The sequence below is a fragment of the Haplochromis burtoni genome, unplaced genomic scaffold, assembly GCF_018398535.1.
Source record: "Haplochromis burtoni strain Fernald_Lab_line unplaced genomic scaffold, NCSU_Asbu1 Contig_8, whole genome shotgun sequence".
Taxonomy (NCBI): domain Eukaryota; kingdom Metazoa; phylum Chordata; class Actinopteri; order Cichliformes; family Cichlidae; genus Haplochromis; species Haplochromis burtoni.
The window spans coordinates 1,162,079-1,174,741 of record NW_024582369.1 but is presented as its reverse complement, the minus strand read 5'-3'; the positions used below and the strand labels follow the sequence as shown (position 1 = coordinate 1,174,741).

The 12,663-nt window shown below is 39.4% G+C and overlaps 1 protein-coding gene across 3 annotated transcripts in view; it reads right to left on the bottom strand.

The window, feature by feature from the left end:
- The window catches only part of mettl24 (methyltransferase like 24), a 35,706-nt gene extending 23,043 nt beyond the window's left edge, over positions 1 to 12,663 (bottom strand). Inside the window, exons 1-2 of one of the 3 annotated variants that reach the window (XM_042225975.1) lie at positions 12,004 to 12,663; positions 10,257 to 10,328 (exon numbers count right to left, since the gene is read on the bottom strand). In XM_042225975.1, the coding sequence (XP_042081909.1) occupies positions 10,257 to 10,268 (12 nt within the window). In that variant the 5' untranslated portion in view covers positions 10,269 to 10,328; positions 12,004 to 12,663. The remainder of the gene's footprint in view (positions 1 to 10,256; positions 10,329 to 12,003) is intronic. The other 2 variants (XM_005914550.3, XM_005914549.3) reach the window with 2 other exon arrangements.

Here is a 12,663-nt window from a genome sequence, read left to right as displayed (position 1 = left end):
GGGTTTGCAAAATGACCCCTTATGTTCTCTTTAGTCAACTGTTTTCACCATGGAACTTTCCATAGACTCTATTTATACACAATCTCTTTCTTATTGTTCAATAATGAACACTGAGCTTAACTGACATAACCGAGGCCTGCACTTGTCTCGGTTAAGCTGGTATAGAGGGTAAGATATGTACATTAGTAGATCCCACATGCTGATTTTAATTTGAGATACAATGAATTCTGATCCTACGGTCTTACGTACATTGCTGCTAATTGTAATGGTCGGATTCCATAGGTATCCATGTATACTTGGGTTATTTAGAGGAGATGGACGGCCAAAATTATTATATTAAGAGCAAAATCAATCATCTATTTACAGAACTGATAGTCTTTCAATACGACGTGACTGTTCTGAATGGTATATAGAGGATAATCTCAAAGAATGATCCTCACTAAGCTCTATCATTCTGACTAATCTGGGATATTGTGAGACTTGGATATAGACCATATACAGTCATCTCTACTTCATGCAGTGTCATCTCTATTCCTCTGGCAGGCCCGGCTCATCGGCCAATCCCAGCTCACTGACAGCGTACAGTGAGAGACAGGGAGGGTATAACAGAATTAAAGTGGAGGATTACACTGATCTTTTTTAATAAAGGCAGTAATCTCAGAAGACTTGAGCCTTCATCTCGAAGGCAGTGGAAAGCTGCAGAGGAGTGGAGGGATACACGAGGAGGAGGAGGGCTGAAGCAAAGTGTTTGGATGAATGACGAAGAGAAAGCAAGAAATTGGAGGTTGAGGCACAGACGGTGAGGAGGGAACGTGAAGATCGTCTTTGTATCTATGCTGTTTCTCATTTGCAGAAGTCTACGAAGCCACATCTGGAATGCGTTTACTGTAAAAGAGAGACTGTAACGTATGAATCATGTGGGTGAAAAAGAGAGAAGCTCTAACTGGAATACAATGCACCCGGTCGGTCCCAGAAAACTGTTTTGCTTGACTTTGAGGTTTTGCATTCATGCGCAACACAATGTGTTACATCACAGATATTGCTGCTGGCAGCAGAATTAACCGCCCCCGTGCTGTAGACCAAAGCTGGTCGAACACCGGCACATGTCCATTTTGACTCTGCATTTTGTCATCAATTGCATGGCAGCAGCATTTTGTGTCCGTCTAGTTTAAACCGAAACATATCTGCAAGCAGCACCCAAGTGTTTTGGGTAACAAAGAGCTACATTTCCTTTTTTGCAGGTGTATCACAAGCACACTCAATAAACTCTGCTGGATCCATGAGTCTTTGCAGCCTTGAGTTTCAGGAGTAACATAGCAGGAGAATAAATAACAGAAATTGAACTTAACTAGTTATATAAAACACGAGTTCACCAAGACATAAAAGAACAGGATAGTTACCTTTAAGTGTTGAGGAACAATGTTAGAAAACCTATCAAGAACTCGGTTGCGATTGCTGACCATTTTCAGCTCAATATTTGCAACTCTGAATGGGAAAGGAGAAATCGAGGCACTCCACAACAAGAGCTTGTCGCTTTGCCATTAAAGCTCAATCTTTTTCAAAGCCACATCGGCTGTTAGAGAAAGGAAAGGCAGCGGTGTCTGACTTGGTTTGATAGATTCCTATCAGCCAATTGTGGTTTCCAGTTAACACTCAGCACATCCACCGGGTTAAGAAGCGGCTCTTGTCAGAACAGAAGCTGATCACTGTCCTCCCTATTTCATGTACACACACAAGCGTGCATATTTGAGACCTGTGTGTGGTTTGTGCAGTCGTTTGGCTTGTCATGACACATGCTATTAACTTCTATAGGAACCGGCTGTTGCCTTGGAAACGCCTTCCAGTCACATCATGGTAATTTTGCTCATGCATGCATTCATAAACTCAACACAGGTATAGGTGCTCCCATGGACTGAAATATTTCATATATAGCTATTTCACATAATAGAAAAAAAACAGAGTGACACTGCTGAAAATACCCCGTCTTCTGTCTGGATCGTGTTGTGTTTGAATTGGGCCCTCTTGGCCAGCATCTCAGGAGACAGATGGGGCCTCATTGTTTGCAGTTACAATCTCTTTGTGTGCGTGTCTGTGTGTGTGTGCGTGTATGTGAGGCGATCTTCCTGGACAATATCCTAGATCTGAGATTTATGTTTGATGTCTGGTTGGGAAGAGCAGAGGGAGCATGCTGAGCACCATATGACACTTTCTTCCGAAGATGGAGTTGGAAAAAACCCCCAAAAAACAAACAAACAGGGAAACTAAGACAGACACATGGAGGCAGCAGTTTCCACTCTTGGCTCTTCCTCATTTTCTTTCTTCCTTTATTCATCTATTAGTCCGTTTGTGTCTTTTGTGTAAATAATTGCAGTATAGAAATGAAAAAAAAGATGGCTATATCATATAGCAGTATACAGATATCTTGAGCTACCCCTCATTTCGTCATCCTTTCTTATTAAAATACAAAATAGGTACAAAGATTTTTTGACATTAACATGTGCAAACATACATGGAAATGTTGCATATGAGGCAAAAACAGACTTTGAAAGTTAGCCAACGTTTCTTCTGTTCTAAGTCAAATTGATCCCTCATTTCTTCAAGAATATAGAGGTTTGGGCTCTGAGGAGGGCAGTTCATGACTGATAGTTTGCCATTGTGTGTTTTTCTACCTGAATATAGTTTTACTTGAGTGGCAGTTTGTTTGGGATCAATGTCATACTGAAAGTTGAAATTGTTTCCCTTTTTTACGAATGGCTTGTTTACAGCCATCTACTGTTTGAAGAAGAGTAGATACTTCTGAACCTTTAGTTGATGTATCTTTCGGACCCTCTCTCAGGTTGCACAGGCTGGATTTTTTTCCTGTTTTTAAAAGACAGGACATTCAGATATTTTTCATCTTCTCTAGTTTTTTAGGTCTGACACTCTTGTGTCCTTCACATGTGCAGTTTCCTAATTTTTTTTAAGTACATGCTACACACAATGCTGAGATATTAACGATTTTTTTTGGCTAATAATGCTTTGGGAATCAGTTTGTTGGAGCAAAAATAATATATTTGTCAAAATGTGTTATCCTTGGCATTTTTCATGGATTCGACTAAAGACATAGGAACAAATTTGGTTTCTGCAACAGGAATTCTCTTTTTAAACAATAAAGTTTTTTCTTTGTCAAGTTGTCTGTTATGTCTAGACACAACACTTTTTGTGCTTGAATGGTTCATATATGTAAAATGGCTTAAGGAGCAAACGAAATTCCTCGAAAATGGTCAGGTACAAGGACTGGACTGAAAATGAGTGAAAAAGCAGCCAATGACCAAAGACAGCCTGTGAGACCTCCAGAAAGCCTGGAGAACTATTGCTCAGGGAGACCACTTTACCTCTTACTCCTTGACAGCACTGTAAAAAATGTGATTATACTTCAACAAGAGATTCACTGGTGTCTAAAAAGTTGATGTTCTCTCTTGCATAGAACATGGGGTGGCTCAAGACTTTTGCACAAGGCTGCAATTTTAACGATAATCCTTTTTGTGATATTCATGTATAATTGTTTTTTTTCCTTTGTGTTTCCCATTCTCATTCTCATTTCACATTTGTTTGTCATTAACATAACTTTTATAGAGTGAAAGACTTTAAGGCAGAAACTTCCTTTCCAAACAGAGATAGCACTGTTTTAAATGAGTCTCAAAGCAGCTGCATTCTCTTTAAATTATTGTTCTTGAGGTTCATTGGCCTTCTCTGCTGCTGAGTGGTGTCTGCTGCCATATTAGCATGGTGCTACTGAAATTTCTGCTTCATTAACAAGCAAGTGTTTTGCTGACACTCTAAACACTGCTAGCTTGAAAGCTGAATTCACAACCTGTGTGTGCATGCATTCATAGATGGGCATTGAAGGTGAGCAGCAAAGATGGGAGTGAGGGTGTCCAGTTTCAGAGGTCAATGCACTTATTCATGACGGTTTGGATGGAGGCTGAGAACTTTCTGGAATGTTCCAGACAAGTCTGAAGGGAGTATTGTGCGATCAGGACATTGGACTCAGATCCTGACACTGAACGCCCTCTGTCCTCCATTGGGCGTCTTTGTGTGATGGCAGCTAGCACACAAAGCAGACTCACTGTAACATAAAGTGCACTGAGTGATTTGTGACTTTCCTCCAGCAACATGTGGTTGGAGGTTGGGTTTGTACAAAATAACACATTTAAAAGTTGAGAGTGAAAGCTCCCAGCTGTTATCTTAACAGTTTGACAAATCAAAAGAGTATTAATATAGCCTTGGCTGCACTAGGGCCATGTGCTCTCAGTTGTTTCTCATGGTTAAAAAAAAAGTGCAGATAGCTTGCTCATGAAAGTAAAATAGTCATATTTCTATAAACTCTTAAGAAAATAGGTAATTGATTATCTGAAAGCTCTCTTTGTGCTCTCCCTGACATAACTTGGCACAACCACGTAGTAGCTTGTTTTCTTTTGGCTGGACTTTGATACTAATCTCATTGAGAAAAAAAAAGCTACGTGCCTGTCTAGAGCTGTTTGTTTTTCTAGGGGATGGTCTACGCATAATCTGTGCTGCAATGTCACTGCAGCAATATGATCCAAAAGTTGAGAAAATCAAAGGTTTTGTATGTCTAAACATATTTACACCCCTTTCTGTGATTTTTCTGCCTGCGGTTAATGCACAACTTCCTATGTAGCCTGCTTGTGAGGTGCTTGTGATCCTGCGGTAAAAGCGGATTATTCTGCTTGTGCTGTTCCCTAAGAAAGATCACTTAAATAAAGTCGGTTTTGCACTCAGTGTGGCAAATGCAAACCTGAAATGCCACAGCAGTGCGCTTGCAAGTTTCAATGAATTAACAACAAAACCTAGATGCTTTCTTAAAAGTTTATAGTTTGCAGATGCATTTGCTTTGCATTTGACTTTATAAATATTCAACTTTAGTTTAGTCAATTGCCCCCCCCCCCCTAAAAAAAAAGAACAGGTTTCAAATTGTGAGTTTAGATTGGTGAAAAACACAAAACAAACAAAAAGATTTATGATTAAATCTTTGCTTTGTAAAGTGACTAAGTGAAGATAGTGTATGCATAGCCTTTACTCAATACATTATTTATGCAGGTAATGTACCAGCTTTCTTAGCACTTAGTTCTTGTGACTTCTTAGTTCTCTGAGCATCTTAGTTGGTGCTTAAGGGTGCCAGTGATCTGACTTGAGTAACACCTTTGGGATTATACAAGGTCAACCTCTTTTCTTCTTTTCAGCAGTCTTTTATCTTGCTCTCTCTGTCTGCAGAGGCAAATCTTTCAGTTTTCCGTGACATAAGGTAGGTCATCGGGTGTCTGCTTAAGAAAATCTACTGGGACCTGATACCGCCTGGCAGAGATTGAAGCAGGATTGCTTTTTCTGTTCTCACTTTATCCTAACTCTGAACTAATCAATGCTCAGAAGCATAGTGTTCATTGATAATCAAGCTGTTACCCATTTGAACAAAAGTAATTAAAAATTGCCTTGCAATGAATGAATTTGTGTCTCAGCTAATTAAAAGGATCATTTGAATTAAACTGGAGACTGCTTTGGCTTGTTGGATGTTTTTGAATATTATAATTATAGGTTTTGAGGCCATATAGTAGCGTTTATTCTATTCCTACAGACAACAAATAGAAGCATGTAGTTTGCAATTTTGATCATCTTTCACTTTAGTGGTTTGATTTACTCTCATGAGAAAAAGTTTGACACGATCACTGTTTTTGTCTCTCACAGATGTAAATTGATTCATTTTGACTCAAGGCTACAGATAATGTGAATTAGATTTTGGAGCATTCGTCTTTAGATGTCATTTGAAGCTGGAGTTGGAGCAGTCCCATCACATAAAAAATGTTTAAAAAAAACCTAAACAAATGCAGTGGTTGAAAAAAAAAAATACCCCCCAAGAGCCAAAAACCTCTGGAGACCTCACTGTATACTCTAAATTTACTTTTAAGGGAATCATAATGTATTTTGCATATATTCCTTTTGTTTTCTTTATAGTGCAGTAAAAATCAGGTAAGGGTAGCATTACCAATGTTTACTGTGATTCCACAAACATTATGTAGGTAGCAGGTAATGGATAATAACTGGACACAAGTAACTTGAGCTTAATATTATAATATAACATTTCTAACTAGGTAGACAGCTCGTTCTCTTTCTCTTGACAATGCTTTCTTTAAAAATATAACATATTTTGGGAACAACTTGAAAGAATGGCAAATAACGTGATATTTAGAAAGCCTGTATGCCAATATCGTTCCCTACATGTTGTCGACAAATATGCAGTTTTCTACAAGACTGCAAGAAGCACAATAGCGACAATGACAACATCTGACTGCAGCCACAAGACGGCAGTAATGTAAAGGATGGATGCGCATATTAAATGGAATGCGACAAGCTTTATGACAGGACTGTCTGAGTTGAAAGGAGAGAGGTCAATTTGCTTTGGTACATTTTCACTTATATCTGTTTTTAGATTTGACAAGGCAAGCAGTGCCTGCCTTGCTTGTCCTGATGGAACACCACTGGTAAAATTGTCTAAAATGAAAAGAGAATCCATGGTTCATCTTTGCTTTTCACTAGTGATTTACTGTATTTACAGCCTGTCTGTGGGCTTTGAGGTTCAGTGTGTTTGACATGTGATTGGCAGCCGACCTATCTACAAGTAATCTCTGAATAATGCTGCCACTGAATTCCCGAGTAAAAGCTTTACAGGTCGCAGACTCTCAAAATACATTCACAGTGTGAAATAGGACACTGTGGATATGGAAGGGAGACTTGAGAAGATAGCTATGAAGTGATTTCTGGTACAAGTAGCAATTTATGAATAGTACTCCATTTCTATATGAATTTTGATGATGATGATGATGATGATGTTTTAATATTAAGTGATGGCAAGGTTGGTTTTAGATTTTAGAGTTCATTACAGAGAGTAAATGCAGTAGTAACAATCAGTAATGTCTTTTTTTTTAACAGGAAGCAGTCAGACTGAGTAGAAAGTGTCCTTAAATTAAAGAAAGTTGCTCCAAGCACAGATTTCTTCCTCTTGCTTCATAGCAAAATTGTGGACTGAAACAACATCACTGTATTAAGATTGATCAGTATGATGCATGCTGTTGTTGCTGCTGAATTTAACTGCGTTTAAGCAGTAAATGATTACAAGTCAATACTTTGAAAAGCACAAGCTCTATTTAATGTTACATTTCAGTGTTATCCATTTTCCTCAGTGCCAGAAGTGTCTTTCTGTAACACAGCTGAAAACTTTCTTAAAACAATATTACTACAGATACACCTCTTAATTCTGAATGCTCTGCTACGCTCAGCTAAAGAATTTTAAACAACACAGTAATTTGTCTTTTCAGTTTATACAACCTCAAAACATCCAGGGGTCAGGGGATTAACATTTCTTTACAACATACTACATCTTTTTATGCTTTTTATAAAGATTATTTATCTAGAAGACTCTTGAGATGGACAATCTACATTGATTGTTGTATTGTTAGGTTTGCTGTACATTTGTAAATGTACATTTGTAAATGTACAGCAAAGACAGCACTGAAGTATTGATCACTGGTAGTGCAGGTGAGCTGTTAATACAAAAACCTATTAGCATCACAAACCATACTGTACACAAAATTGGACAGGGCACTAAACTACTTCTTAGTCATGCAAAGCTTTAAAGATAACAAGATGTTTAGTCTTCACAACAGATGCAACAAAACTTTGATGCCCAACTCAGAAAAAGTTGATATCCGACCTGAGTGCTTCCTCTCGCCTTAACATCAGCATAAAAACTGTGTGCCAGAAACTTCATCATGCATGTGCATTGTGTAATTATATTATATGGACCATACAGGGAAAAATTGAGATTACATACAGACTCCTAATACTGACAATTTGTTGCACCACTACAACTGCTACACATCAGGATATATTGTTACCACTTTTTTTGTTGCAAACCTTTTAACCTTATTATGGCTACATTATACAATGATGGTATTTGTTACTATTATCCAGTTATGGCAGTGGCGGCCCTTCCTCTCTTACCAATGGGAGGATAGTAGGTCAAAGCAGAATCCGCATAGAAAGAATAGTTGCTTAAATTAGCAGATATAATATGGTGACTTCTCGTGACTTTGCAAGTCGCCAGCATTTCAGCTTGGGAGATGGACCTGCGTTGGAGTGTGTAGGTTATATATTTTGTGTGTGCGTCACTGTGAGAAAAGGCCAGCAGTCTGTTTATTGCTGTTAAAGTCAGGGGGCTGAGTCACCAGAGCCCTGCTGTGTTTGCTCTCTTCTGTCTTTCTTTCTTTAGCCCTTTTCAAACATTGGATATGTAACATTGCTATCCCTGTAAATGTGTTAAATGTGACAGAATTCTGCCATTCAGACACTGGTTTGCCCGTGTTTCCCCTATCACCCCCGCTGCTGTTGTTTTGACCAGCACATTTTATATGTGTCTATAATTTACCAACTCACCCCTCTGCTCCTTTCCCAGTGGGGAAGAAAGACTGCATGAGGTAAATGATTCAAGAAGACTCATGCGTGTGTGTGTGTGTGTGTGTGTGTGTGTGTGTGTGTGTTTTAACGTGGATGTGTGACAGCCAAGAGATTACATTTCCTTTAGATTGGTTATAAAAAAGACCCTGAGGCTCTAATTCACACTCATACCTGTACAGTTTATTAAGGGAGACAGAATGTGTCAGCAACCGTCTGTTATTCAAGGTGGTAAAGTGAGGTACAGTAGCAACCTCTCCTGTGCTTTACCCTCTTGAATGAGTTTTAAAATGAGATTTGCCTTTTTTAATGACCTCTCACTTCATCTTGCTCAGAAAATGCCTCAAAGCTGAAAATCGTTAATGTCTGACATTTTCAAAGTGTAGCAAAGATGACACATCAGCAAGTGCTGTGTTTATAAAGCTGTGGTACTTAAGTTGCTGGTGTGCAGTAACAATATCATCGACCAAGCAGCTAATGTGAAAGAGAAGATATTGTATATGGATTTGTACAGACAGCTATTCATTAGATCTGTGTATCATTAAGCCCTAATTACTAAACACAGGCTTTATTTTGTTCTTCAATTATCTTTTACTTTTATTCGCTTTTGCTCAGAAGAACCTAAAAACTGTTAGGCCTTGTGCATTTTTGATTAGATGGATGACCACTACTTTATCCATCCATCTGGGAATCTATCCCAGGTATAACCTGATAACCTTTCAAACCTATCCTCTATTTACAAATTAACATCTTTTGGTAGGGGGATGAAGCCAGATTACTCAGAGAGGCACAGGACACAGAAACTCTTAGAAATTTGACCGGTGGATTTGAACCCTGACTTCCTTGCTATGAGGAAACTGTGCAGCCACCTACTTTGTTCAGTGCTTGAATATTTTGTGATCTAACGACTTGCTTCTTTATCATATATGTGCAATGAGAAGACCTGGAGACCACAATTACTGTAAAAGGCTTAAAATTTAGATAAGAGGGCCTTAAAGTGCGAACCAAAACTGCATATATAAGTATCTGCACTCAAACATTATTTTCTCTTGCAAACACAAAGCAATAGTTTTAAGTAAAATGAATCTGAAATCTATAAAATCAAAGCTTTATTTATTCAAATAACTACAAATTTAGGATAATTTGCTTGGTATAAATGGAATGCATACCAGTCATGTCAATTTCATTTGACCTGATGTTTTACGTTGCACTTCTGTAACAACACTGCACGGAAAATTTAATCAAATAACTTCAAGTCAGCCATCTGGTAATAAACGTTATGTGACATGCTGAATGCTGAATTGTTTTGTCAAATGTTGTTTCCCTTCTCAAGAACAAACTCTTAAACTCATGTTCAGCTGTTGCTTGTAGCATTTTCAGCAGATCTGTTACAGATTTTTAGAATCTGAACACAACAACTGATACTCTAGTCTATTTGTATGGGGTTTATTAATGCACCTCAGTCTGAATACTGCCTCACGTACATGTTATCAATTGTCTGGTCAGAGCTGTTTAGTTTCATGAGTCATCTGTAACATAGATGCAGTCACATGCCCCTTCTTTTATGTAATTCGTGAAGATCATCCAGCCATATGAAGAGGTATAAAAGTACGATTATCTTTACTAATTATCAATTACCTTCACCGCAGCTCACAAGGAGGTAAAAGTGAGAATGAAACCAGTTGTGTTCATGGTAGGTGTAACACTTTCCACAATAGTGGCATTAATACCATCCATCTTCTTCTGCTTACCCAATTTAGCATCAGCTGGAGACTATCCCAAAGAAGAGTGCAGCTTGGTCAGATTGCCAGTTTGTTGCATGCCTAACACAGAGAGAGACAACCATTTGCACTCACATTCACACCTATGGGCATTTCAGAATAACTAATTAACCTAACCCCACTAAGTGCATGTCTTTGGAGTATGACAGGTAGCCAGAATACCCACAAACAACATGCAAACGCCACACAGAAAGGCCCCAGGCTTTGTGCCGCTGTGGTGCCTTAACTGATACCCAGATCTTTTAAATGGCATAGAAAGGTGGACTGGGATAAGGTCTACATGCTCTCATTTTTACAGTACCAGGAAATGCTGAACTGAACAAATCATTCAGTACATAAATTCCTAAATCAGTGAGCGCTTATAAAAGCACAATGCTTTACAAAGCCTCACCGGAAATTAGGTTTTAAAATGTAATTTTCCTTACGGCAGCCTGCAGCTTTTTTTTAATTTTATCTGAGTTGCATGAATATGTTCAGGGAGAAGAAAGCAGTATGCTAGTGAGACAGCAAGAGAGCGATGTTCAAGGAAAAGAGAGAACATAAGAGAAAGACAGGTTAGAGAAAGTGGAAGGCGGGTTTGAAGTTTTAAAGTGATTCAGACAGCAGAGATGAGGAAGCAAAACGGAGCATGAGAGGGACAAGGTAACATGACAGAGCAAAAGCGTTAACACACGTCTTCGAGATGAGAGGGAAAGGAAAGAAAAGCACAGTCTAGGTAGAGAGGAAGCGAGAGAGCTAAATAGCAGCAGCGCATGACACAGAAAATTTTATCTGGGCACCTCCGGGGCATCTTAGGAGACAAATTTTATGTTAGAAATTAGGTGGAGTGAGCATATGGTGCTATGTAATATTGATGGTGCACAAGTGCCCATCTCAAGGCATGGAATGATAGCCCTGCAGTGATTTTTCACGGCATTTAAAACTCTTGTGCTGAGGCTTCTTTGTCTCTAGTTTAGGTCATTAAAGATTTAAAGACAGAAAAGCGAAGAAGCATTTATTATCCCAATGCAACAGAATGAGAAACTAAAGTAGGGTGGAAAGAGCTCACCGTGTGTGTGTGTGTGTGTGTGTTGCTGGTGGGAGGGTTGACAGAAATTGGCAGTGAAAGGGGAACAAAAGGAAGAATGATGGATGGGAAGATCAAATGACAACATGAAGGCAACGGCGGAGAGCAGAAATGAATCAAAGAGAAATGCATGAAGAGACAGCAGAGGGGAGGGAAGTGGAGGGTTGTTAAGCTGCTGCACTAACACACCCTTCGTGGGTCACAGGGTCAAGCTTCTGGAGTTCATGCATGTGTGTGTTTGAGTGTGTGTAAAGTAATGTTTGCTCCAGAACACACAAATGAAGCGTTTCTTTGTTAGAGCTGACTGTCTTAGATTTGCAGCTGATGCACGAAGGGAGTGCTTGATTTGTCATTGTGTGTTAGGCCAACACTTGTTCACTTGTCTCAGAAAAGTAAATGCAGTCCTGTACTGCCAGAAATCTGAGTGGCAAACCCTCTCTTCTTTGACATCAAAGCATTTCAGAGGCACTCGTTGAACATGCATCAATTCTGCTGCCTGTTCTTCCATCATCACCCTTCTGGGATTTACCGAGCATTAACTCAGTAGTTCTTACTCAGTAAGAAACCACTGATCTAGGAATCAGATAAACCTGACAAAAATCTTAAACACAACAATTAAGAGCTAAGAAGTTGATGGTATATCAAACATACCTTTCTGTGTAGTTGCAGAGGCGGGCAGCATCGTGGTGAGGGGCCCTCTGTGTCTCCCTCAGTCTTCCTAACTAGACTGTCCTTCTTCAGTTTGTGAACATAAGAAATTCTCCTTTTAATGCTTTTGCCCAGCTCCTCTGCTTCTTCTGCAGACACCTGTTTCATTTTACTCTGTTCACCCCACTTTTGATTAGATTTAGTTGGACGTCTCAAAGCCAAGGGTACTGAGGCACCCTGCCAACCTCTCTCCAGGTAAAGATGAATGCACACACACACAGCAGTGAACAGGATGCCCAAACGCAGCAGCAGTCCCAGAGTGAGTCGCTCTCTGCCCATATCCATCCACTGTTTTGTCCTCCCTGTCTCTCTGACTCACCCAAATCCAGTGTCTCAACTCAAGGTGTCAGTTTGATTGCTTTTTCTATCCCATTTTGGAAGTTCTCTTCTCTTCTCTTCCCCTTTGTCTCAAGGTTAAAATCCACCTTTACACCAACAGCGGTAAGTTAATGAAATGCAAACATTTCCACTGTTGCTCATAAACCAGCACACACGCACACATATTTGTGCTTCCTGCAAGGCTGTGAGGCTGTGTAAGTGCTGAGGCTTTGGAAGCTGAGAGTGAAGTGCAGAATATGCCACCCTCTTTGAAAACTTTGGAAA